The following is a 25781-nucleotide window of genomic DNA, read 5'->3' on the forward strand; positions in this document are numbered from 1 at the left end:
CCCTGAGCCTTAGAAGCAGTGATCTAACTGTTCTGCTTAGGGCTGAGCACACACAGTGTCTTATTCTCAATCCCTTGAGCTGGAGTTCTCTCCATTCACTCCCATTCATTGCCAAGAGAAGCTTCTCTAGTCAAGACTGAGGGAAGATGTGTCCTTAGGTATAAACATAAGTATTTCAAAGGGATTTTGAGTCCATGTCAAAATAGCAAAATAAAAGTGGTAAGCTTCATTTTAGTATCTATGACCTCCCATGCATGAACTTTTTTTATTGGATTTTTTTTATTTACATTTCAAATGTTATTCCCTTTCCAGTTTCCCTGACATAAGTCCCCTTCTTCTATATGGGTGTGCCCCTCCCCATCCATCCAGTCTCCCGACATTCCTCTACACTGGGGGTCCAGCCTTGGCAGGTCCAGGGCTTTTCCTTCCATTGGTACCCAACAAGGCCATCCTCTGCTACATATGTAGCTGGAGCCCAGGCATGAACTTTTGAGCAGGTTTGTTCGAAGTGCCAGTCATGAATTCCCTCCTCAAATCCCATCAGGAAGTGTGATCATTTGCTCTATAGCATTCATTCATTTTTATCCTGCCTAGCACATAGGAAGTAGCTTTCAGGGGTCACAGATACATAAGATTATTGACGACTTTCCTATCCCCAATCCTTTATAGAAGCTCTGACACTGTGTATGGAGGGAGGGAACTTATAGTTCACCTCTGGTTTGATTTCTTTAGGTCATGGTACCAGTATATATAGTGTCTTCTGCAATAGCATCTTACCATCCAGTCAATAGCAATAGTCAGTGTGAAAGACCCTCTGGGGTCTTTCTAGCCAACAAATTATAAGGAAGGAAATATCTCACCTCTGACAACAACATGCTCATTTGATCAACCATTGCTTCTGAGGTTGGCATTATCCTCCCATGTATAGTATTTTGTAACACACTCTTTTCAATATTTTATTTTATTTATACATAAATAGAAGGCCAGAGTCACAGACCAGAGACAACTTCCAGGACTCAGTTCTCTCCCTCCACTATGGGATCTAGGAACTGAATTCAGATTGTCAGGCCTACACATATCTATGTGGCAAGTGTTACCTGCTGAACAATGCCACCAGCCCTTAAGTATTATTTTTAATTAGCTTATAGAGTAGTAGTATATGTCTTCTTTTTATATCCTTAGTTTTGGTTCCCCACCCTAAACCTCCTTCTTTCTTTTGTCTTCCCATGTCCTTCTCCATTTAAACCTTACCACCCCAGCATTTGCCCTGCTCTGCTTTTATTCCATATGAGCATTGGCTTTGTCTTCAAGCATTTTAGATTGTAAACTAAGTATGGAGCTAATCCATCCTAAGGCAGATCAATGTGTGCTCTCACTAGAGTATGTAAGCTTCTTGGAGCTTATAGTTATTTTGCCTATGGTATTTCGGATATGTAGAAAGGTCCATAGCCCTATGTAGGTGGTAAATCAACACGTGCTGAATGAATGAATACATGAATAGTCTGTTTCTGGCATTTTGTTTCAAGAATATTTAGGGACTAAGAATGCAACTCAGTGGTGAAATGCTTGCCTACCATTTACAAGACCCCAGATTGAACCCCCAGCATTATGAAAAAGAAAACAATGAAGACATACAGAAATGAGTGTGTTAGATTTCCACGTCAGACATGCTCTAAGCGGTTCTCTTCCATGCCTCAGGATAAGGCTGTCCATGGTTAACTCATTTGTCATCTGGACACATCAGACTCCTGCTTTTAAGGGTTGGGGGGAGTCTCATTCTTCCCCATTACATCACTACCTAATGGAAACATTTGGCTGCTCATCAACACCATGTGATACCGTATGTCAGTGACTAACAAAATATTAGGTGTACCTGTTCGCCATACAAGGTAAGCTAGTACTAAAAGAAACAGACTGCAGACTTATGTGATTGAAGTTTGAAATTATGATCATGAATTACAAATTCTTACTGTGTGGGGAAATCAGAGTGTCTATGCTGACAAGATGAGTGAAATCTCAGAAGCACAAGCAAATTTCTCCAGATGTTGATTACACTTCTGCCCAAAAAAACTTTGCCAGAGAATTAGGGAGTGTATTATCATGATAAAAGAAAGTAGTTATCGTTGGCAGCAGGTGGGAGTCTCAAAGGTTTAGCACTGAGATGCGTTTGTCAGGTATGTAAGTTACTAGAATGTACTTTTCCCACTATAATACGTGCTTCCACATATATTTGGGAACCAACTTTCTTTCACAAGCCAGCAGAAACGATCTGTGAAAGTAGAAGGTGAGTTGATTCCCTTTGTCTTCCTTGTGATCTCAGGGCCATCCTTCAAAGCAATAAGATTTACATATGGTCAGCACATGCTTATGAAATGAACTAAAATGCACAGTGCAATGAACATAAACTTAAAGAATTGATTCAAACCCTTGGCAACTCAAGCAAATCACAGGTAAACTGAGCCATGCAGTATACAGAGGTGTAAGACATGCTTTCAGAAAGAATACAAAGCAGAAAAGAGTAAAAGGAGGGATGAGAATTCCTCAATGAGAATTAAGTAATGTGGGAAGAGTCAATTCCCTCTCAGATTTTCTTCATTGTCAATTGCTAACTGTTGAGGTCTGTCCTATGGCTCTGTTTGGGGCTCAGAAATTGATGCTGTTGACGGAAGCAGTTTCTGTCGTCTTCCTGGTTTGTCTCTCACCATGTGTTCTCCTTGATGAAAAGTACCAGAGGCAGTTCTCTCCTCCCAGTCTCCTGTCTCTCACTATGCATTCTTTGATCAAGTCATGAAAACTAAGATTCCTCTTCCTCAGAATTGATTATAGAAACCAGGAGCCCTTTCCTTAGAACTACAAATACAACCTAAGAGTCAGCACCCCAACTTACCCTGGATTTTCTGTCCAAGAGTTGGCCAAAAGTTCTCTAAATTTCTTGTCTGATAGTATCATATGACCTTGATCACAGAACAATTCTGCTTATACCAGGAAAGAAGGAAGGAAAGAAGGAAGGAAGGAAGGAAGGAAGGAAGGAAGGAAGGAAGGAAGGAAGGCAAGCTACACAGAAATCCCTAGAAGCATCTAAATGAACAGCTTGAGCATGGTCCATTCATATTTTTACATGATTTCCTATGCTTCATCCAACCAATGCATAAAAAATGGATAACTGACCCTGCATCTTTGGGTCTTTGAGTTAAAGCACTTGTGTTTATGTAAACTACTTATCCTGTGTTTTCCCCTATTGATTTTTCTGTTGTCATTTTATCTCAGCAGAGCAAATATATTTGTTTCAAAAGTAAAGCCTGAACTTCCTTCATTAGCCACTATGCTAGACTCTTCTATCTATAGAGTCTCATTTAGTCCTCACAACATTCCCATATCATACATAAGGAACCCTAAGCCATCTTACCTAAGGTATCAATAACTTCTGCATACAGCCAGGTTTACATCCTCCCTGGCTATCTCGCTGTATGTTCTGAGAGGCATAAGGTTTCAAACACACTCTTGCTTTTTTCAACTTCGTCTTCTTGAAATAAAGGCCAGAGAAATAAATAAGCAATAAAGAGATGAGTCCTAGTTGGAGACCAGAAGCTACTCCCATTACTTTCCTCCCCAGTCCTACCCAGAAGACAGAACTGCACCTCAGAACTTTGCTGCCTTTCTATTGAGGGAAGTCCGAGGTACCAGCAAGCCTTTCTGCACTACTCTTCCCCTCAAGTTCATCAGGTGGACTTGGTCACATCTCCAACATGATGCAGAACCCTGGAAATGTCCACTCTCAGTGTTCTGCTACACAAATGAAAATGAGAAAACCTAAAGCATTAGGAGACTCACCCAGGAGCCAGCACCCATGAAGGACACCTCCCTCTGGTAGCCATGTGGTGCTCCTAGACCTCTCAAAAGTATTCTTCTAAGGAAATGGGATAGGGATACAACTGTCTGGAGGAACTGAAAGGAAAGAAATGGAGAAAAGGCCATGGGTACCCAGAGGCCTGGAGTGAAAACTACAAGTTATCCTGCTGATTCAGGCAGACACAGAACCAAAGAAGATTCTTTCTTCCCTGCCTTTGGTAGCTCACAATCCTTTTGGGTGAACCCACAACCAAACAGATCATACAGTTCTCATAAGACAAAAGGAAGCTCAGAATGTGGCTGGTCCCAGGCCTGAGGGCTGCTGGTCCAGCAGGCCATTTCCTGACTCAAAGATAGCGTTTGCATTTTTCTTCTTTGCAGATAAGAGTGGTAAGAAGCAAGAGAAAGTCGTGACTCTTTTCTCTGTGTGTGTGTGTGTGTGTGTGTGTGTGTGTGTGTGTGTGTGTGTGTGCGCGCGCGCGCTTGAGTGTGCTTGTGTGTGTGTGTGTGTGTGTGTGTGTGTGTGTGTGTGCGTGTGTTCTCCTCTTTGGCTTAATTAATGTCACTTCCTCTTCAACCAAGCTCATATTATTTTCATCCCATTAATATAGGGATGCCATTAAAGATAACAAATATTTTTCAAGCATCCTGAAATTCCTGACATTGGCCTTTGCCTGTTTCCTCAGGGGAACCAACCATCCTTCTTGTGGTTGTCGTTAGCACTAAATGAATTCAGTGTGCACAGTGCTCAGGACAATGGTTGGCACATGATAAATGCTCAATAAAAATCAGTATAAGTATACCAACCCAGCTATGCTGCTTGTACATAATACTTATTGCAGTAAACATCCATGCAGGTCATTTGACAGGGTAGCCTATAAGAGTGGAAAGTTTTACAGAAAAAAAAAAACAAGATAGGATCAGAAGGAGAACTAGATAGCCCTAGTGATTACAACTAGTTAGTGTAGCCTATAACAGCATTCACCAGAGCCCAGGCATCATAGCTAGGACTAACTTGTCCATAGTGTACTCATCAGGGAATTAAATCCTTTTTATCCAAGCTCCAAATGGAGTCACCAAGTTCCCCCTACAAGCATTCCCCTGAACCATCTCTGCCCACAGCATCCAGAACCACATTGTGGAAAACACAGGCTCTTTCCTTTAATCTTCCACCCACTTGTAGCTCATTGGCCAGAGCACACACAGCTGAGCTTACAGCAGTACCATCGAGGTGGGTGGTGAGTGACAGGCACATGACAGCAAGACTCCACTGTACACAACACATGACAATGACTTCCCAGAAAGGCAGCAGAAACACACAGCAGGGCACATCAGGCATAGGGAGCATGTGGGCCTTGATATTGCAGGAGTTGGTCTTCTCAAGCTGGGGACCCCATTATCACTTCTCACCAGGAGAGAAGGAGGCATGAAAATAAATACTACCAGGAAATCAGGATGCAATTGCCCATGAGGACTTTGAGATGTCCCACCATGTATAGATATCATTCCTCAAAAAGAGACCTCAAAAAGCCTCTTGATGTGTGGTCCAGATACCTGCAGGGAAGGCAACACTGCTCGATTCTAGGAGCTTGAGAACCAGTAAATGATAGGGATCTTCCTTAGGACCCTGCTTGACCAGCACCAAGGAACAGAGACTAAGGCTCTGTAACTAAGACTCCAGTCCTTGTCCTGCAGCTGCCACCAGTATGTGTCTCTAGTTTTCATTACTCTATCAGGCAGCTTCAAGTTCAGAGTTAGGAAGGATATCTGGAGAATTTGGAAACATGGCTCACTTACCTTGTTCTTCTGCAGCTGGCTGTTCTTCTGTGGCTTCTGTCTGGGTGTTTGACACTTCTGTCTTCCCAGTGCCAGTCTCTATGGCAAATAAAAGAAACAGGATCATTGGGCAGCTATGGTAGCCAGAGCACTCCCCATGGCAGTCTTTCTTAAGTATCCAGTACAAGTCTCTCTGCAAGACTCTCACCTTCCCAGGCCCCTCACAGCTGGCCTTCTACACTCTCTTTGCCCTTGTTCCCAGTGTGCCCACAACAGCAGTATCTGTCCCTTGGTGCTACAGCCCCTTGTCTGCCTGCATAATATGTAAGAGAACTTGTCACCAAGTGGGTGGTGGGCAAGCCATCTCTAAATAGGGAACAGGCTAGGAAAATCAAGGGAGCCTCTTCCAAAGATCTGAAAGGCTCCCACATGACACAGATTTCTACATCACAAGGGCACCGATATGGAGGAAGAGCAGAAGTGCAGGCCATGCTCTACTTACAAACTCCTTTGCCATAACCTGGTAAGTGGATAGAAGATTACACTTTTTCAAGTAGACAATATTTTTTTACATTTTACTGGGCTCTTTGTGAATTCACATCATGTACCTCATTCTTACTCATCTCCCCCGCCCCACATACACACCCTCCACACTTGCAACCTTCCCCCAACAGAGGAAAAGAATGTCACTGTGGAGGCTGCAGTGTGTTACAGTGTGTCCCACAGTACACCCTTGTATCCACACATTTTTGCTTGTTTATGTTCATTGCAATGACTCCTTGGTCTGGTATGAGGCCTCTGGCTTCTGCTACTCTATCAATACTAGAATCTCACTGGGACTCCTCTCTGATATTCTGTTGCTGCCCTGTGTCATGGAGATCCCGCAGTTTTAGATTTGTAGGACTGGCCACTTTGTGAACTACTCATGTGCTCAATGGAGTAGATGTTGGAGTGAGCCAATTCAAAGCCCTAAGTCTGGGCCTGAGACAGATCTGAGCTGGTGAGCCCAATGGCTCTCTTGTTCTTGAAGCCTCAGGCCTGCCTCACCAATATTTCCCACAACCAGGGCCAGCTCTACCCTGCTGCTGTGAGGTGCAGGGCTCTGCTCTCCTGAGTGACTCAGCAGGCGAGGGGCAGGGATAGCTCTCTCGCTTTCATGAATGCATCAGTGTCATCTCTCCAGTCTGTTGCCATTGGTAAGAACAAAATGTAGTAGAGGGAACCTCTGCCCACCACACAGCAAACAAGAGGCAAGGCTGGCTCTCCCATGGTAACATCTGGCTCATCCTCAACCCCAACAGCAGGGTCAGTTCTACTATGCTGCCCCATGATGGTGGTCTCGAGGTCATCTCCAGCTTGCTCCTTACTCAACCTACCCAAGTGGCCCCTTTTGAGGGTTGTCTGTCTTGGGCTCACTCCAGCCTGGGGCCTGTGGTCCTAGGAGGGGTACTTCTAGTCTTCAGTTTGCTCCCCATGCTGGGAGCTTGCTCAGACCTGCCTGATACTGGACTGCTGGTCATCTCAGGCTAGTTCCCTGACTGAGCCTCCTTGTGCTGGACTGGTAGTCATCTCAGGATTGCTTATTTCAAGATATGTTGGGCTACTAATCATTCAGATGCTTACAGATCAGAACACTGAACATTTAGACATAGCCTCTCTCCTCTCTGCCACCTACTGATGCCCATGCGACACAGCAGTTACACCTGCAATGCCTCTAGGGGCAAGGGAAAGCAACCTAAGGAGGATAAGCAACATGATTAGGCTTCCAATCAAGGTTATGAGCTCATAAGCAGTAGAAAATTGAACATGGCTTTCAGCAGACCAAGCACATGGTCTTCCTTCCCACAACAACCTTTCCAGGTGTACAGTCAGAAAAGTTAAAAAAGAAATTCTAAAGTGAATATGCTCCAGCAGACTTGTTTCTGAAGTTAGTCTGTAATATATCAATTTATGTGATTTAAAACTTGTAGCATAGTACTACCTGAGGACCCAGCTATACCACTCCTGGGCATATACCCAAAATATGCCCCAACGTATAACAAGGACACATGCTCCACTATGCTCATAGCAGCTTTATTTATGATAGCCAGAAGCTGGGAAGAACCCAGATTCCTCAACAGAGGAATAGACACAGAAAACGTGGTACATCTGCACAGTGGAGTACTACTCACCTATTAAAAACAATGACTTCATGAAATTCTTAGGCAAATGGATGGAACTAGAAAATAGCATCCTGAGTGAGGTAACCCAATCACAAAAGAACACACATGGTATGCACTCATTGATAAGTGGATATTAGCCCAAAAGCTCAGAATACCCAAGATACAATTCACAAACCATATGAAGCTCAAGAAGAAGGAAGACCAAAATGTGATGCTTCAATCCTTAGAAGAGGGAACAGAAATACTCAAGGGAGGTAGAGGGTGGGAGGAACTTGGAAGGAAGAGAAGAGGGAAAGGGAGAAAAAGGGGACAGGGTGAGGTATGAGAGGAGACAAGGATGATATACTGAGGGTCAGGAATTTGAACAGAGGTGTGCAACAATGGGGGATGGGAAACTGGGGGTAGCCACCAGAAAGTCCCAGATGCCTGGAAAGCAAAAGGCTCCCAAGACTCAACAAAGATGACATTAGCTGAAATACCCAAAAAAGGGGAAGGGAGGCCTGTAGAGAACATATCCAGAGGTTAGGAAGGGGCCACCCACCCTTCTCAAAATTTTAACCCAGGATTGCTCTTGTCTAAAGGAAATACAGGAACAAAGAGTGGAGCAGAGACTGCAGGAAAGGCCATCCAGAGATTGCCCTACCTGAGGATCCATCCCATATGCAGCCACCAAACCCAGTAACTATTGCTGATGCCAAGAAGTGCTTACTGACAAGGGCCTGGTATAGCTGTCCCCTGAGAGGGTATGCCAGAGCCTTACTGATACAGATGAGGATGGTTGCAGCTAACCATCAGACTGAGCACAGGGACCACAGTGGAAGAGTTAGAGAAAGAACTGAAGGAGTTGAAGGTGTCTGCAACCCCATAGGAAGAACAACGATCTCGACCAACCAGACACCCCAGAGCTCTCAGGAAATAAAACCACCAACCAAAGAGTACACATGGAGGGACCCATGCCTCCAACCACATCTGTAGCAGAGGATGTCATTGTCTGGCATCAATAGGAGGAGAAGCCCTTTGGTCCTGTGGAAATTTGATTCCCCAGTGTAGGGAAATGCCAGGGCAGTGAGGTGGGGTGGGTAGGTTGGAGGGTGAGCATCCTCATAAAAGTAGAGGGAGGGGGAATGGGAGAGGGGTATTCCGGAGGGGAAACCTGGAAAGGGTATAATATTTGAAAAATAAATACATAAAATATCCAAGAAAAAAAACACAACTTGTAGCTGGGTGGTGCTAACACATACCTTTAATCCCAGTCTTCGGAAGGTAGCAGCAGGAGGCTCTGTGAATTAGAAGCCAGTCTGATCTATAGAACAAGTTCCAGGACAGCCAGGGCTACATAGACAAACCCTTTCTTGAGAAAATAAAACCAATAACAATAAAAAAAGCTTGTGGTGATTTGAATGAGAATGGACCCCAAATGTTCATATATTTAAATGTTTGCTTTCTAGTTGGTGAATGTTTTTAGGAAGGATTATAAAGTGTGGCCTTACTGGAAGAGGTGTGTCACTGTGAGGTGTTCTATGAGGTTTCAAAAGTCCATCCCCTACCCGCTGCTTCCTAATTGTGAATCAGATGTAAGCTCTCAGCTATTGCTCCAGTACCATGTCTGTCTGCCTGCTGCCATGTTCCCCACCATCATAGACTCACTTTCTGAAACAATATGCCTTTTTTCATAAGCTGCATTGGTCATGGTGTCACTTTACAGCACTAGAATAGTAACTAAGACAAAGCCATTTTCTCACCGTCTTTCAGAGACTTTTTGTAACCTTAACATGGATCATGCACTCTAGTACCCCCAAAGTCCGAAAATATGTAGGATGAATAGTGACTCCCCACATACCATGGCTCTGGCATACAGCAAACTTCCTGCTCATCACCAGGCCACGATACAAAGAACCCAGACAAGCTGATTTGAGGCCAATTGGATGAATGTGAATTGTCTGAGCATCACCAGACTATCGGCTGACTTTTTTTTGGCTTGGCAAAGTCTTATTGTAGTAACATTCTCTAACATTTCCGCAAAAGTTTGTGTGTCATTGAAACCACCGAATCTATATTTTTAATGTACTTAAATTGTGTGTGTTCGTTTATTTTGAGTTTCAGATATTGAATCTATCACAAATATCAGAGATTTTATAGAAGGAGAGACTTTCTTAATTTGTATATATTTATTTAACTTGCACGACCTTCCCCACAACAAACACACAGTCTTATTCTTACGCACATGCATAAAAAAGTCTTAAAAACTACACTCTAATTTTCATACATCAATCTCAGTTAAGTAACATCTCACCCTACATGCAACATGCTAAGCATCTTGGGCAAACACTGAGTAGCCAGGGTGGAGAATTAGCATTTGCAGAGCACATACTAAGCACAGAGGTCTTCTGAGTGGGCCTCAGAGCTCTGTCTCCCACAGACTCGTCACCACAAGTGAAGTCAAAGTCACAAGCTCTGTTTACAACAGAGAAACATGAAAGTCAAAACCAAAGCATGTGGCAGGCTTAGGCCTCGAACTACAAAGTAGCAATTCTAATTCAAGCCAGCTTCGTCTTGCCCTAGAGGCCATGTTTTACAGTGAGGAGAGAACTAAAGGAAAATCTCACAGTCCAATTCCTATTCCTCTTCTCCAGGAAACCCCAATTACTGTCAGCCGAGGAATGGTTGATCGGTGACAGAAGAACAAAAATTTCAAAGAAAAGTACGTCAATTTCAACCACTGTGCATATTCTTACTTTTTAAAACAAATGAATAAAATTAATACCCATGATTGGTTGATATCTATGGGAAAGGGAGACCTGCTTGCCCTTCTCTGAAGAAAAACTGAGGAAGACTGGATGCGGACAGGGGAGGAAAAGGAGAGAAAGAAGAGGAACCAGGAAGAGAAGATGGAGAGAAAACTTTGGGCAGGATGTAACTATATATACTAAAAAATAGTGTATTTGGTTTTATGTTGAAGTTTTTGATCCACCTGGACTTTGGGACAAGTTAATAGATATGGATCAATTTGCATTCTTCTGCATCCAGTTAGACAAGCACTATTTGTTAAAGATACTTCCTTTTTTATGATCTATAGTCTTGGCTTCTTTGATCAAAAGTCAAATGTCTATGGGTGTGTGATTTTACTTCTGGGTATTGAATTTGATTCCACTGACCAACTTAACTGTTTTTATACCAATACCATACAGTTTTTATTACTATTTCTCTGTAGTATAACTTGATATCAAGAATGGTGATACCTCCAGAAGTTCCTTTATTTTACAGAACTGTTTTCGCTATTCTGGGTTTTTTTTATTTTTCTCTAATAAGTTGAATATTGTTCTTTTGAAGTCTGTAAAGGAAAAGGTGATAGAAGAGAGAGTGAGAAATAGCCTTGAATGTATTGTCACGAGGAGGCAACTTTCTGAACAGAACACTAAAAGATAAGGCACTAGGATCAGTATTTAATAAATGTGACCTCATAAAACCGAAAAGCTTCCTCAAAGGACACCATCAAGCAGACAAATGGCAGCCTACAAAATGGGGAAAACATCTTCACCAACTCTATATCTGACAGAGGGTTGATAGCCAAAATATATATAGAACCCAAGAAATTAGACCTCACCAAACCAAAGAACCCAATTTAAAACTGGAGTACAGATCTAAACAGAGAATTCTCAACAGAAGAATCTCTAATGGGTAGGAAACACCTAAAAATGTTCAACATCGTTAGTCATCAAAAGGATTCTGAGATTCCATCACACACCCTTCAGAGCAGCAAAGATCAAACACTAAAGTGACAACTCATACTGTCGATAATGTGGAGCAGGGGGATCTCTCCTTTATTACTGATGTGAATGCAAACTTCTACAACCACTTTGGAAATCAATCTGGCAGTTTCTCAGAAAATTGGGAATAGTTCTACCTCAAGACTCAACTTATACTACTCCTGGGCATATACCCAAAATATGTTCCATTGTACCACAAGAACACTTATGTTCTTAGCAGTTTATGTTCATAGCAGTTTTATTTGTAGTAGCCAGAAACTGGAAACAACCTAGATGGCCCTTACCAAAGAATTCATAAAGAAAGTGGAGTACATTTACACAATGGAATAATACTCAGCTAAAACAATGGCATCATAAAATTTACAGGCAAATGGATGAAACTAGAAAATGTCATCCTGAGTGAAGTAACCCAGACTCAGAAAGTCAAACATGTTACATATTCACTTATAAGTGGACATTAGCCATAAAGTACAGGATATCCATGCTACAATCCACAGATCCAAAGAAGCTAAGTAACAAGGAGGGCCCAAAGGAGGATTCTCGAATCTCACTGAGAAGGAGAAATAGAATAGACAATGGGGGTGGAGGAAGGGAGGGAGCCGGGTGGAAAAAGAGTAGGGAGGGAAACAGGAGGGGTCAAGTATGGATGGAGGGAGAGAAAATTAGGAGAGAGAACTGGAATGGGGGAGGGCATCTCTGGAATGAGCTAGAAACATAGGACAATGGAAACTCCCAGGAATCTATGAGGGGGACCCTAGCAAAGACTCTAAGCAATAGGGGATATAGAACCTGAAATGGCCACTTTATGTAACCAGGTAAGACTTTCAATGGAGGGATGGTGACACCACAAAGCCTTCAACCCACAATTTGTCCTACCCACAAGATGTGCAGAGATAAAAATGAGGGAGTGGCCAACCAATGGCTGGACCAGCTCCAGAGTCCTGCCATGAGAGACAGCCCACCCCTGACAGCATTAAAGATATCCTGCTATGCTTTCAGACAGGAGCCTCTCATAACTGTTCTCTGAGAGGCTTCATGACGAAACTAATGGAAACAGATGCAGAAACCCACAGCCAAACATTAGGTGAAGCTCTAGGACTGTTGTGGAAGAGGGGGAGGAAGGATTGAAGAAGCTAAAGAGATCAAGAAAACCTATGGAATCAAATAACCTGGACCCATTGGGGTTCAAATAGATAGATAGATAGATAGATAGATAGATAGATAGATAGATAGATAGATAGATAGATATGTAACAGATATGCAGTGTAGTCTTCATGCGGGAGCCCTAACAGCAGGAGCAGGGGCTGTCTCTGACTCTGTTGACTGCTTTTGGATTACTTTTACATAACTAGGTTACCTTGTCTAGACTCAATGGGAGAAGATGCGCCTAGTCCTATGGCAACTTGATATGCCAAGGCTGGTTGATATCCATGGAAATCTTCCCCTACTCTAAGGAGAAAGGGAAGGGAAGTGGGGGAAGTGAGGTGAGAGAGAGGAACTGGGAAGAGGGGGGGAAAGAAGGGAAGCTGTGATCGGGATGTAAAGCAAATAAAGTAATGAAGAAAAACAATCTAATACCAGTACATTGTTTTAACAAAATCACAAGGCAGAATCATGCACGGTTACCTTTGATTTGCCAAATGACAATGCTGGTTCATTCCAAAAGGAAGACTGACTCATGGAGGGAAATGTAACCCTGGATGGGGATGGGCACCTGGGGTCACAATCACCAAATCCTTGCTGCTGCTGAGAGGTTGTCAGGAGGCCGTGGGTTTCTCCAGGAAGCCCAGAGCAGATGCACGAGAGCCACAGAGCATTTTTCACTTCTTCCTGCTTTCTCTTCAAGTGCACCTTTCAATAATTAAAATCTATTAAAGTCCTAAAGCAAAACACTTAGTAACACTTCGGCAGGTACTAGGAAAGAGAGAAATGGAATTTTGATAGCATGCCTGTTACTAACTTGAGAGGGATTCAGCTTAATGCTAATTACTTCTAACATTCAGCTTCTATATTTAGCAAATGGTCTAACTTTCAGAGAACAAAGTTCTTTCTACGAATGCTTGCTAAATACCCGCCCAAGCTATCCATATGCTACTAATTCTACAAGGCCCATTTAAAATCGCAACAGTTGTTAAAATACCTTTAGTGTAGCCCACAAGGACTTCTCCCCCTCCACCTCCATCATCGCTTTCATGTGTATATTAAATGTACTGTCTATGACATAACCTGACAGTATGAAAGAAAGGAAGGCAGAAATATCAGTGATGATGGCCAAATTCACTGAATGCTTATTAAAGGCAGGTGCTTTTGTGCATATTAACCTGCCTGATCCTTACTTTCTATGGTAAACTGTCTTACTATTAGCCTCAATCCCCATAAGTGGTAAACTGAAATCTCTACCGTCTTAGTTTTCTTTCTATTGTTGTGATAAACACCACAATTAAAGCAATTTAAGGAAGAAAGTGATTATTTCAGTTTACAGCTTGCAGTCTCACTCTGTCACTGAGGAAAGTCGGCAGGAACTGATGTAGAGGCCATGAAAGAGTGTTGCTTGCTGCCTAGCTCACACTCTCACTCCTGACAAAGACTGCTCAGACACTGGTCAGAAAGTAATCCTAAAGTGACTGTCGTCTAACAGAGAGAGAGAGAGAGAGAGAGAGAGAGAGAGAGAGAGAGAGAGAGAGAGTGAGTTTCAAGCTACTGTCTAAATCATCACTGACTTTTTAACTGCTTGGAGGTCTATAACTGCCCTGGCCTTGTGGAAGCCTTTATGTCAGCTCATAGCCTACCCAAATCCTTGTCCCAGAACAACATCCCAAAGCACCCATAGTGATCTCTGGAAGGACACACTGCAGCTATCTAGGCACCTGTCCCCAGGTAGACTGTGAGCTAAGCACAGGTAAGAATTATCAAACATCAATCTGCCCTGCCTCCTGCTTGTATATAGTGGGAAAGCTTTAAAAAAAAGGTAAATGGTCAAAAATAAATTTTTAAAAAGAATAATATTTTGTAAAGTACGTGGAATTCTGATTTCAGGGTCCATAAGGCTGTGTTGAAGCACAGACTCTCCCACTTGTGAGTCTAGAACACAAGCTTTCACTAGATCCTAGGGCCTGCAAAGTTCTCTATCTGCTGCATCACAGAAAAAACTTGCCACATGACCTGACACGCATGGGGAACACAGAATAAATATCTTACTAATAGTTACTTGACCCAGATCCAGCCCCATTTCACTCTAATAGTATCCAGAATCTGGGACTCTCCATCCCCTACCAATAAGGTTTCCTGGAACATAGCATGTTGTTCCCAGGAAGAAACCAGTTCATTCTTCCCAAAGTGGCTGGTTCCAGTCGGTCTGCATCAGCATTTCTAAGTCTGTGGTGTTTTGGAAATTGACTGGACAGTCTACCAAAAACAAACAGCAGAGAAGGATTCCACAACTCAGTCAGCTTAATAAATGTTGAACTAAACCACTGAGCACAGTCCTTATCATAGAAATCTGCAGAGCATTGAGGCACAGGAGTTCTTGGAGAAGCTCTAGGCCACTCCCTAAATTCAAGCAACTGCCCAGCCTTCTTGTCAGGGATGGAGAAGAACAGTTCTATATGGCTACCCCAAAAGCACACCCCTTTGATCTTTCTTTTGCTTAACTGTGGTCACACTGCCACCACTGACTGTGGTGACACCATCTACTCACAAGCTTCAGCCTGTGTCACCTGCACCACACTGCTATTGCTCAACTCCCAGCATGCCCTGTGCCTGCAAAGCCCATTTCTGTCACTTCCTACAGTGATGAGTCCCTCTCCTCCGTGCCTCACTCAAGTGTTACCTTCTAAACAAGTTTAACCTACCAAAAACCACAAATCGCCCTCCAGCATCCTCCATACTTATTTCATTCTAACCATATAATTTGACTTTTTTAATGTTAAGCAGGCACTTTTGGTCTAATCTATTGCATTAATGTGCTTCAAACACATAGAAAGCCACATATCATAGGCCTCAGTAAATATCTGTAGAGATACCCATTGATACACCTCCTACTGGTTTTAACTCAAGGTCTAAGAGGTTATGTTAGGGTTTCTCAAACAAAAAGAACCAACAGAATATACCTATATGCATATATATAAATCTGTAAAAAGGAAATCTGTTATATTGGCTTGCACTATTAGAGGCTGACAGCCCACAGTAGAGCTGGAAAATCAAGGAAGTTTAGTACAAGAAGCTGGAAGCTTCAGAATAAGAAGAACAAATGATCCACCCCTTGTATAAGTCTGGTCGCCTAAAAGCCCCCTGGAGAGGTGGTTCTCCAAGTCCACATTCAAAACCTGAAGAATCTGGAGTCTAATGTCCACCAGAAATTATGATAATATAAAGAAAAGATAAAAATCATAGTTGAATCAAAAACTCTCTTTTCTGCTTTCTGTGGTATTTCTATCCAACCTACATTCAAGACAGGTCTTCCCCATTTCCCATCATGTCAATTACCTCCAGAAACACCCAATAGTATGATTACCAGTTTCCAGGGTACACTTAATCGAAGTCAATAACTCAGATACACTAGCATAGAAGTAATCCAGAAGGAGACAGAATGCACAACCATACAAATCTTGCCTTCACTCTGGGCAAAATGGGGAAACCCAGAAGGGTTTAGAGTCCAGACAGGAGAAAATATGACTTAGCAGGTTGCTTGGCTGAGAATTGATCACTTGAAGTGACTACAATAACTTAGACAAGATCCAAGAGGGAGAGCGAAGATGGAGGGAGGGCGTTAGACTGTCATTTTCATTGATGATATCAGGCCCATTTGAGTGGTGTGGCCATAGACCGTAATTGTAACTGAAAGGAAGAGGCAACAGGATATGCTGATAGGTCAGATATGGCTAGGAAAGAAAAAAAAAAGAAATCAAAAATTACTTGAAAAATTTTGGCCTGGGAAAGAAGAATGATGGAATTGCCAAAAGTGAATTGGAGAAAACCATAGAGTAACCAAGCTCTGGGAACAAGAAACAAAAGTTCTGCTTATTACAAGTTCAAGGAAAACTGTCATTTAGGCATCCATACATCAGACATTGTTGACATTTGGTCTTTTGCTATATGTTGTAAATCTGAACACTGGCCCATGCGGCCTAGTTTCCCATCCCCGGGAACAAGAGAATCTACATGTAGACCCAAGTGACACTACATAATCTTGACCCTAAGTTATTCCTGATTGGTGAATAAAGATGCCTACAGCCTTTAGCCAGGCAGAAAAGAGATAGGTTTGGTATTTGGTTCTGGGCTGGGAGGTCTGGAGAGAAGCAGGAGGAGGAGAAAGAAAATAGAGACAGGACAATACAACATGGAGTAAGAATCATGAAAATATTGCCACAAGGGCTGGCCAACATGAGTAAAGAGCTGCCCAGATGGAGCATAGTAAGTTATAGCTTAGGATTACTAATGGGGAAATAAGTTCTAATAGCTTAGAAGGTAGATAGCTGCCCAATTCTAGTGCCAATTAAGGCTCACTATAAATATAAAAGTTCTGTGCCTTTTATCTGGCAACTGAATAACCAAAGGTGGGGTAGAAACCTCTGACAGAGATTAAATATTTACTACAACAGACATCATTCAATGTTTAACAGGGAGCTGCATACATAAGTCTTGGTGTGGGAAAAAGTTCTAGGCTAGAGGTATAAATAGTCACTGTCACCTGGATTTAGATGGTTCTTAAAGTCATAACACTAAGTGAAATGACCATGGGATGGTGGGCAGCCATAGGTAAGAGGCACTTAAGAAGACACCTAAATCAGATGCACTAGCATCCTGTGTCCTGCTAATGTGAAGTGAAGGGTACAGGGAAAATAAAGGGACAGTTACTCAAGGGATGGCCTCAATTGGGCAACAGAGATCTAGTGCAAACACAGATGATGTCACACGCACTAATGAGATCTATTAGAACCTTAGCTATCTCTCAACTGTGCCCCAATGTTATGGTAAAAAACCTAGGAGTGATCTTCATTCTCACTTACCTAGCCTTGCCCAGTCATGAAACACTCATACACATACATGACTTATCAATAAGCTTTACCTCTGCAAGAAGAATGACCCCAGGAAAAGAAGACCTATAGATATTCAAGTCCCTTGAATAATAAACGGCCATACAGGAGTTTCCATGTAACCTACATATGCCCGTCCTCTCTGTGCTTTAAATCAGCTCTAGACTACTTATAATGCCTGATGATACTGGCCCGCTATCTCAGTTCCTGGGGAGACTGAGCTAGGAGGATCATAAAATTAAGATTTGCCTGGGTTCCAGAGTGGATGAAAACACTGTGATGTGCATCAGTGAAAGAGCACTATCCTAGAATGTGTGAAGCTCTGAGGTAAATTCCAGGTGCTGGAAAAGTAGCTAAAGTAATGTAAATATCATGCAAATAATATTATATTATTTAACAAATAATGATGAGGAAAAAGTCTGCACACATCCAATAATAAGTAATGTGATTTTTTTAAAGAGTTACTTTCCACATGTGATTGACACAGTCTTCACACACAGAACCCATAGATGTGGCTGGATGGCAAGTTCTGGCTGCTCCCACTGCTATTGGCTTTGCCCAAGACAAATTTATTTCTCTATGGACTACTGTCAGTCTCTCACTCTGTGTTTTGTCTTTTTCAAAGAAACTGCTTGTTGAAACATAACAAATATATGTAAAAGTCTCTGAATCCTACGTACACAGCTTGATTATTTTTCGCAACCCAAACCATGCTCAGCTTGAGTCCAACCACCATGTAGATCAGGAGACCCCCATAACCCCTGCCTTAGGCCCTCACAATCACCTGAAGGCTAGGTGCTGGGTTTCTACCACCTTACATCCATTTCCTTTGCTTTGAAATGATATACGTGGACTTATGCAATGTTTCTTCTTCTGATCCTACCTCTGTCACTAAGACTCATGTCTGTGAGACACATCATGTTTAGAACAGTTCATTCCTTCCCAAGATTGCCCTCCTCTAGGTGACTATACCACCACTGATTTCATCTCTCAACTGTCAATATTTCAGTTGTTTAAAGTTTGAGTTTGTGTTGGCTAGTTTTATGTCAGCTTGACACAGGCTAAAAGGCCCAATTTTGGGAAGAAGGAACTCTCAATTGAGAAAATGCCTCCATAAGATCAGGCTGTAGAAAAAAGAAAGAGAAACAAAAAACAGAACAAGATAAAGAAATAAACATTATGTGCCCCACCCACCAAGATCAGAATGTAGGCATTTTTCTAATTAGTGATTAATGTGGGAGGTCCCAGGTCATTGTGGGTAGGCAGATGATCCTGGGTCCTCTTAAAAACCAGACTGAGTAAGCAATGAGGAGGAAACCAGTATGCAGTATTTCTCCAGGGCCTCTGCCTCCAGGTTTCTGTCCTGTTTGAGTTCCTGTCCTGACTTCCATCATTGATGGAGTATGACCTGAGAATTCTAAGCTGAATTCTAAGCTTTCCCAAGTTGCTTTTGGTCCATCATCACAGTAATGGAAACCTTAACTAAGACAGAGTTACTATGAAACAGACTGTTATGAACAGTCCCTGGCCCGTCTATTGGTGCATATATGCAGGCGTGGCCTTGGATATAGTCTCAGGAGAGCAACTGCTCCATTGCTGTACACATCCTTTTCAGTAGACACTATAGAGATTGCTGCTGTCTTCATAGCTATAGAAGCTACATTGCTCACTTGATGCTGTGCTTCAAAGTTCTTTCCATCTCCTTGTAGCCACTCCAATGGCAGGTCTTGGTATCTTAGGGAGGACCTAGTTCAATAGCCTTTTATCTCTTGCTTTCACTTGTGTCTTCCTCTAATCTACTCTCTAAACAAAGCCAGAGATGGCTCCAAACACAAATCTGAGTATACTGTTCCCTCTTGAAACATTCTATTGTTTCCCAACAGTTCTCGGAATTCATCAAAACTAATGTTTAAAGAATCGACAAATGGGATCTCATAAAACTGCAAAGCTTCTGTAAGGCAAAGGACACTGTGGTTAGGACAAAACGGCAACCAACAGATTGGGAAAAGATCTTTACCAATCCTACAACAGATAGAGCCCTTATATCCAAAATATACAAAGAACTCAAGAAGTTAGACCGCAGGGAGACAAATAACCCTATTAAAAAATGGGGTTCAGAGCTAAACAAACAATTCACAGCTGAGGAATGCAGAATAGCTGAGAAACACCTAAAGAAATGTTCAACTTCTTTAGTCATAAGGGAAATGCAAATCAAAACAACCCTGAGATTTCACCTCACACCAGTGAGAATGACTAAGATCAAAAACTCAGGTGACAGCAGATGCTGGCGAGGATGCGGAGAAAGAGGAACACTCCTCCATTGTTGATGGGGTTGCAGACTGGTACAACCATTCTGGAAATCAGTCTGGAGGTTCCTCGGAAAATTGGACATTGAACTGCCTGAGGATCCAGCTATACCTCTCTTGGGCATATACCCAAAAGATGCCCCAACACATAAAAAAGACACGTGCTCCACTATGTTCATAGCAGCCTTATTTATAATAGCCAGAAGCTGGAAAGAACCCAGATGCCCTTCAACAGAGGAATGGACACAGAAAATGTGGTACATCTACACAATGGAATATTACTCAGCTATCAAAAACAATGACTTTATGAAATTCGTAGGCAAATGGTTGGAACTGGAAAATATCATCCTGAGTGAGCTAACCCAATCACAGAAAGACATACATGGTATGCACTCATTGATAAGTGGCTATTAGCCCAAATGCTTGAATTACCCTAGATGCCTAGAACAAATGAAACTCAAGATGGATGATCAAAATGTGAATGCTTCACTCCTTCTTTAAAAGGGGAACAAGAATACCCTTGGCAGGGAATAGAGAGGCAAAGATTAAAACAGAGACTGAAGGAACACCCATTCAGAGCCTGCCCCACCTGTGGCCCATACATATAGACAAGATGGATGAAGCAAAGAAGTGCAGACCGACAGGAGCCGGATGTAGATCGCTCCTGAGAGAAACAGCCAGAATACAGCAAATACAGAGGCGAATGCCAGCAGCAAACCACTGAACTGAGAATAGGACCCCCGTTGAAGGAATAAGAGAAAGAACTGGAAGAGCTTGAAGGGGCTCGAGACCCCATATGTACAACAATGCCAAGCAACCAGAGCTTCCAGGGACTAAGCCACTACCTAAAGACTATACATGGACTGACCCTGGACTCTGACCTCATAGGTAGCAATGAATATCCTAGTAAGAGCACCAGTGGAAGGGGAAGCCCTGGGTCCTCCTAAGACTGAACCCCGAGTGAACTAGACTGTTGGGGGGAGGGCAGCCATGGGGGAAGGGTGGGAAGGGGAACACCCATAAGGAAGGGGAGGGGGGAGGGGGATGTTTGCCCGGAAACCGGGAAAGGGAATAACATTTGAAATGTATATAAGAAATACTCCAGTTAATAAAAAAAAATTAAAAAAAAAACTAATGTTTACAGCCCCCAGGTCTCCACAGGTCCTGCCTCTTGTGATTTCTACCTAGTAGGAGTTTGACCCTACTGCCCACACTCCATTCACTATGTTAGGCCAGACCAGCCTCCTCCCTCTTCCCCAACAAGCTAAGCTCTCTGCCTCTTTGGAGTCTTTATGTATATTGTTCTTTATGAGGAAACCTACACATCCTTTATCTCCAATCTCCATTTCTATGCCTACCTACTTAATTACTATTAAGTCTCCACCTCAAATCACATGTGAGGATTCTTACTGTGTCCCAACCTAATTTTCTTCACACATACAGCACATCATATGCTCTTTTCTTTATTCGTTTCTTCAAGCCCTTTTTCCCCACCTTATGAACTGTGAGATCCATAAGGGCAAGACTATGGCTGTCTTGGTCACTACTGTATACTCTATACCTGGCACATAATAGGATCACAATAAATTTTGGGGAGCTAACAGACTGAAAGAAATAGTTTCATAGTCTGAAAGAATCTAAGCTAAGGAAAAAGTTAAACCCTTTCATACTGAGAAAAAATAATGGAGGAAATTATTCTGAGATCCTCTAGGGCAATAGATTCTATGTACATTAGCCATTTCCCAGAAAGTGCCTGCTATCAGAAGTATACCATGAGCTCTACAACAAAAACACCCCAGTGTTGGCTTTCAACTGTACATGGGTTTGCTATTAAATATGTTCAACCTTGGAAGCTCCCTGAGAACCCCATTTTCTACTTTTACTTCTTTATATCAATGTACTTGCTCTTCAGAAGTAGTGCAGCATTTAACATAATTTTCTAGTTTATTACTTTAGAAAGTTTATGAGACCTTTGGCAAAATATGCTCACTAAGGTAATCATGTCATGAATGTTATGAGAGTAACCACTTTTTGATTGTATTTAAAGACAGCTCTGTGAGATGGGATCTAGACCTGGTACCACTAGCTGAGCCAAAACCTTATGACTGTCTAGGGCATAAGCCCTTAGGAACAAACTAGTATTGCTATTATTCTGCAAAATGGGCATAGTAATAAACTGACACCTAAGTTCTTATATTTTGTGAGACAGGGCTCACTGGGTAGCTCTGGCCTGGAACTCATTATGTAAACCATTCTGGCTTTGAATTCAAAGAGATCTTCCTGATTCTGACTCCCACAAGTGATTAAAAGTGTGTGCTACCACACCTGTCCCGTTCTTATCATTATACCCATAGAAGCTTCTTTTTTCTATAGATGGCAATTAACACAGAGACATACAATCAGACAACATTGGACAGCTATATCACCCAAGACTCAGGTATAATCATGGAAGAAGAGTCATGTAGATTATAAGCACCATAGAGACTAGATATCTGTAATAAAGCAGTGTTGCACATAAGAACTCACAAAGCTGCATTCATGAGACCAACACAAGATCAATTCAGCCAAAATCCCAACAGGGATGTAGGGAGAAGTCCACAAAGTCCTATCTCTATCTGAGAAAATATTGGCAACTTGTGGCTACAGGGAGGGTCATTACTCTTAAGGATACAGGCCCTTGCCTGGAAACCGGGAAAGGGAATAACACGCGAAATGTATATAAGAAATACTCAAGTTAATTAAAAAAAAAGGATACAGGCCCTGAGAGGCTACCCATATCCCAGTAGATACTTCTATACATACCTATGCACATAGAGGATGAACTCAATGGAGAGAGCGTACATATGAGAAAGGAAAAACACACACATGACATTGGGAGGGGATGAGCTAGAAGTTGGATGAAATCAAGGTGGATTTTATACCAACACAACATATACATGTATGAATATTAAGGAACTTTTTTAAAATGCAAAATTAATAAGAGGAAGAAAATATTTCTTCATACTTCTTTAACACAGGGAAAATGGGGTTATCTTCTTCCAGGCTTTTTTTCTTTTCTCTTTTGTCATTGAAAGGCTCAGAAGACTTGACTAAACCTACCAGAGAATGTAGGATGCTCTGGAGGGTCTAATTACTCAAACCCATCTCATTTGTCAAAAACTGGTAAAGATGTACTGGGAATAAATTAGAAAGGGCTTCAGTTTAGAGCTTTGCTCCAGCTCATTAGCTCAAATCATCTTCCATAACTGGCCTTTGTCATCCCATCAGGGACATGGAAGAGCCTGACAGTATTAGAACTTGACGAAATTGCCTCTAAATCAAGAGGGTAATAAGTCACCAGGAGCAACCGTAGAGATTCAAAAGCCAGACTTAGCCTCCTTTCCCTGAGATGAAAAACTGCTTGGAAAGTCATTATGTGGGCATCCTTTCTGGCTAGAACCTGCCAAACACCTTTCATGACTTACTGACTCTTCATAAAACTCTCTCTCTCTCTCTCTCTCTCTCTCTCTCTCTCTCTCTCTCTCTCTCTCTCTCTCTCTCTCTCTCTCTCCCTCTCTCTCCCAGAGACCCTAGTAAGTTGCTGATGACTTGTGGCTTAAAGAGCAAGTTTGAAGTGAACTGTCCAAGATTTCACCTAATGCGTGGCTGATATTTAAGCTTGCCCCCAGATCACTCTCGCTCTCAGGCCTTGCCCCACTATAAGGGCAGATTCCTGCCTTGACTGTCTTGACTGTGAACTACAAGACTCAAAGGAGGAAGAACAGAGCCCTTTCCTGTGCTACTTTTAAAATTGCTCGTGGGCTCATGGTGCTTAGCTCAGATTAAAGGGAACTGGGGAAAACATCCAATTAATTGAGATCATCACAGGGTTAGATTACTATTTAATAGATGAGCAAAGCCCTGGGGACATGGCCTCAATACAATTGTCTAGTCCCTTTTTCAGATACATTTAGATATCTAACTTCCTGACAGTACCTTAGATAAACTGAGTTAAATAATCTACACATGGGTGAGAAGCTGTTCCAAGTCATTGGTCAGACTCTGCTCTGAACCTCAGATGTAGAAACATGGGCTGAAATAGGGCAGAGGGACACTTTGTCTCCACAATAGACATGGGTATTCTACTGTGCATGGGGTTTCCTAGGTGAGAGGGAAACTGAGGCCAGAGAACCAAATTACTAGTGAACCAGCCAACTTAGCCTAATCGGTGAGCTCCAGGCTAGTGAGACACCAAGCCAAAAAGAGAAAATAGTCGTGTGCTTGAAGAATAAGTACCCAAGATGTCCTCCAGTGTCCACATGCATGCATATACATACATAGCACATGCACAAACATATATGAGCATACACACACACACACAAGTTGGAGTCAAACATCAAATTAAAACAATAAGGATGAAAATAATAACAAAATCATTTTTAATTATTAATTTTTGAGCGTTTTTGCATGTCTGGCCTCAATAGACTATATATATATTTCCAGCCCAAAGTTTATTTTGGTCTGTAGAGCATGACCTTATCTCAAGACTGCTGTAGGTCACGCTCTAGCACTTTCGGGGGAGTCTTGCACGTGTGCATGTTCTATGTGCCCTGAGGAAATGTGCTGCCCATAATTTAAGTATACAACTAAAAAACAGTGAGCACGGCCCACAGCCACCCCAGAATGAGGCTGGGCACAGTCATCACACCTGGTCTGTGTGTGCGTGTTCTTGGCCACTGACTGCCCATTTAAAAAGTCCCAAAACTACGTGTGTGGCAGTCTTGGTCATCAGAAAACAGTGTTGTGTAATGAAAACCCCACACACACTGCAGCTCCGTGTGCCCTGGAGAGTTGATTCAGCCTCTTCTGCTGATGTGCAATGAAAGAAATAGTGCCTAAGTTGTGGGACTAGGGTGAAAATTAAAACAACTTTATATAAAAGAGCCCAGTGTGCAGGAAGCCCTTAACATGTACCAGAGAGCTGTGGCCACGTGGGAGTCTCTGGGTCCTGTGGTTTTAGCCATTATGAGCATGTTAATATTGTCTGTTAATTCCACAGCTTAATCAGGAGAAAAGGCTTGTTCTTTAGAGTTTGTTTCATAGACTGAGATCTTTAGAAAATACAGGGGTGGAGGGTAGTTTCAGATCCTGTCATTTCAGAAAGAAAAATAGGGTGTGTGAATCTAACATTTTGAATCACACACACAGACTATATAGCAAAGTACAAATAGCCTTTACTTAATGCTTGTATAAAAAGAAAGTTCCCAACAAGGACCAACAATAGTCCATTTTATTTAATTTCATGCTTTAATCAAATCTCTTTCAGTTAGGGCTAACCCACTTCCAGTAGCAACCCATAATTACTAAGAAAGAATAAATTCTGTTATAATCAACTAAAATAAAGATTGGCAAATTTTTGATAACTGAATTATGTCATATTTACCTTAAAATGTTTCAATATTATCTTACTAATAGTTTACAGTTGGCTGAAAAAAACATAAGCTTATTTTTACCTGAATGTTAGAACTTTATTAAATAAAGTATGCCATGGTCATATAAAGGGCATTAAAGTATAAACATAAAACTTGTGTTAATGATTTTAGAAAATGATGATAGCTTTAAAATAGCACCTTCCATAAAGTGGTACATGTATTGTAATTTTAGTTTTGTAATATATAATTAAAATTTATTACCTTGAATGGTTTTGGTCTGTTTCTAGTTGTTGTTGTTGTTTGTTTTTGTTTTTGTTTTGTAGCAGGGGAAGTTAAGGACCAAGCTTCAGGCCATTCTACTTGCTAGGTAAGCACTCTACCTGTGAACTAAATCTCATGTATTTAAAATTTTTAAATCACAGTGTCTTTGTTCACATATATATGAAATAAAATCTCAGAAGGCCAGCAATTCAAA

General features: G+C 41.9%; 1 protein-coding gene and 1 non-coding gene across 5 annotated transcripts in view; both read right to left on the reverse strand.

The window, feature by feature from the left end:
• The window catches only part of Pde1c (phosphodiesterase 1C), a 563679-nt gene that overhangs the window by 485145 nt on the left and 52753 nt on the right, over positions 1 to 25781 (reverse strand). For all 4 annotated transcript variants that reach the window (XM_087659447.1, XM_087659449.1, XM_087659448.1 and 1 more), the window contains exon 2: positions 5647 to 5724. In XM_087659447.1, coding sequence (XP_087515573.1) covers positions 5647 to 5724 — 78 coding nt within the window. The remainder of the gene's footprint in view (positions 1 to 5646; positions 5725 to 25781) is intronic.
• On the reverse strand, positions 7217 to 7350 carry LOC120102661 (small nucleolar RNA SNORA17). Its single transcript, XR_015687357.1, has one exon. It is a non-coding gene; the product is annotated as a small nucleolar RNA SNORA17 (small nucleolar RNA).

The sequence above is a fragment of the Rattus norvegicus genome, chromosome 4 (assembly GCF_021556685.1).
Source record: "Rattus norvegicus strain SHRSP/BbbUtx chromosome 4, alternate assembly SHRSP_T2T, whole genome shotgun sequence".
NCBI lineage: Eukaryota > Metazoa > Chordata > Mammalia > Rodentia > Muridae > Rattus > Rattus norvegicus.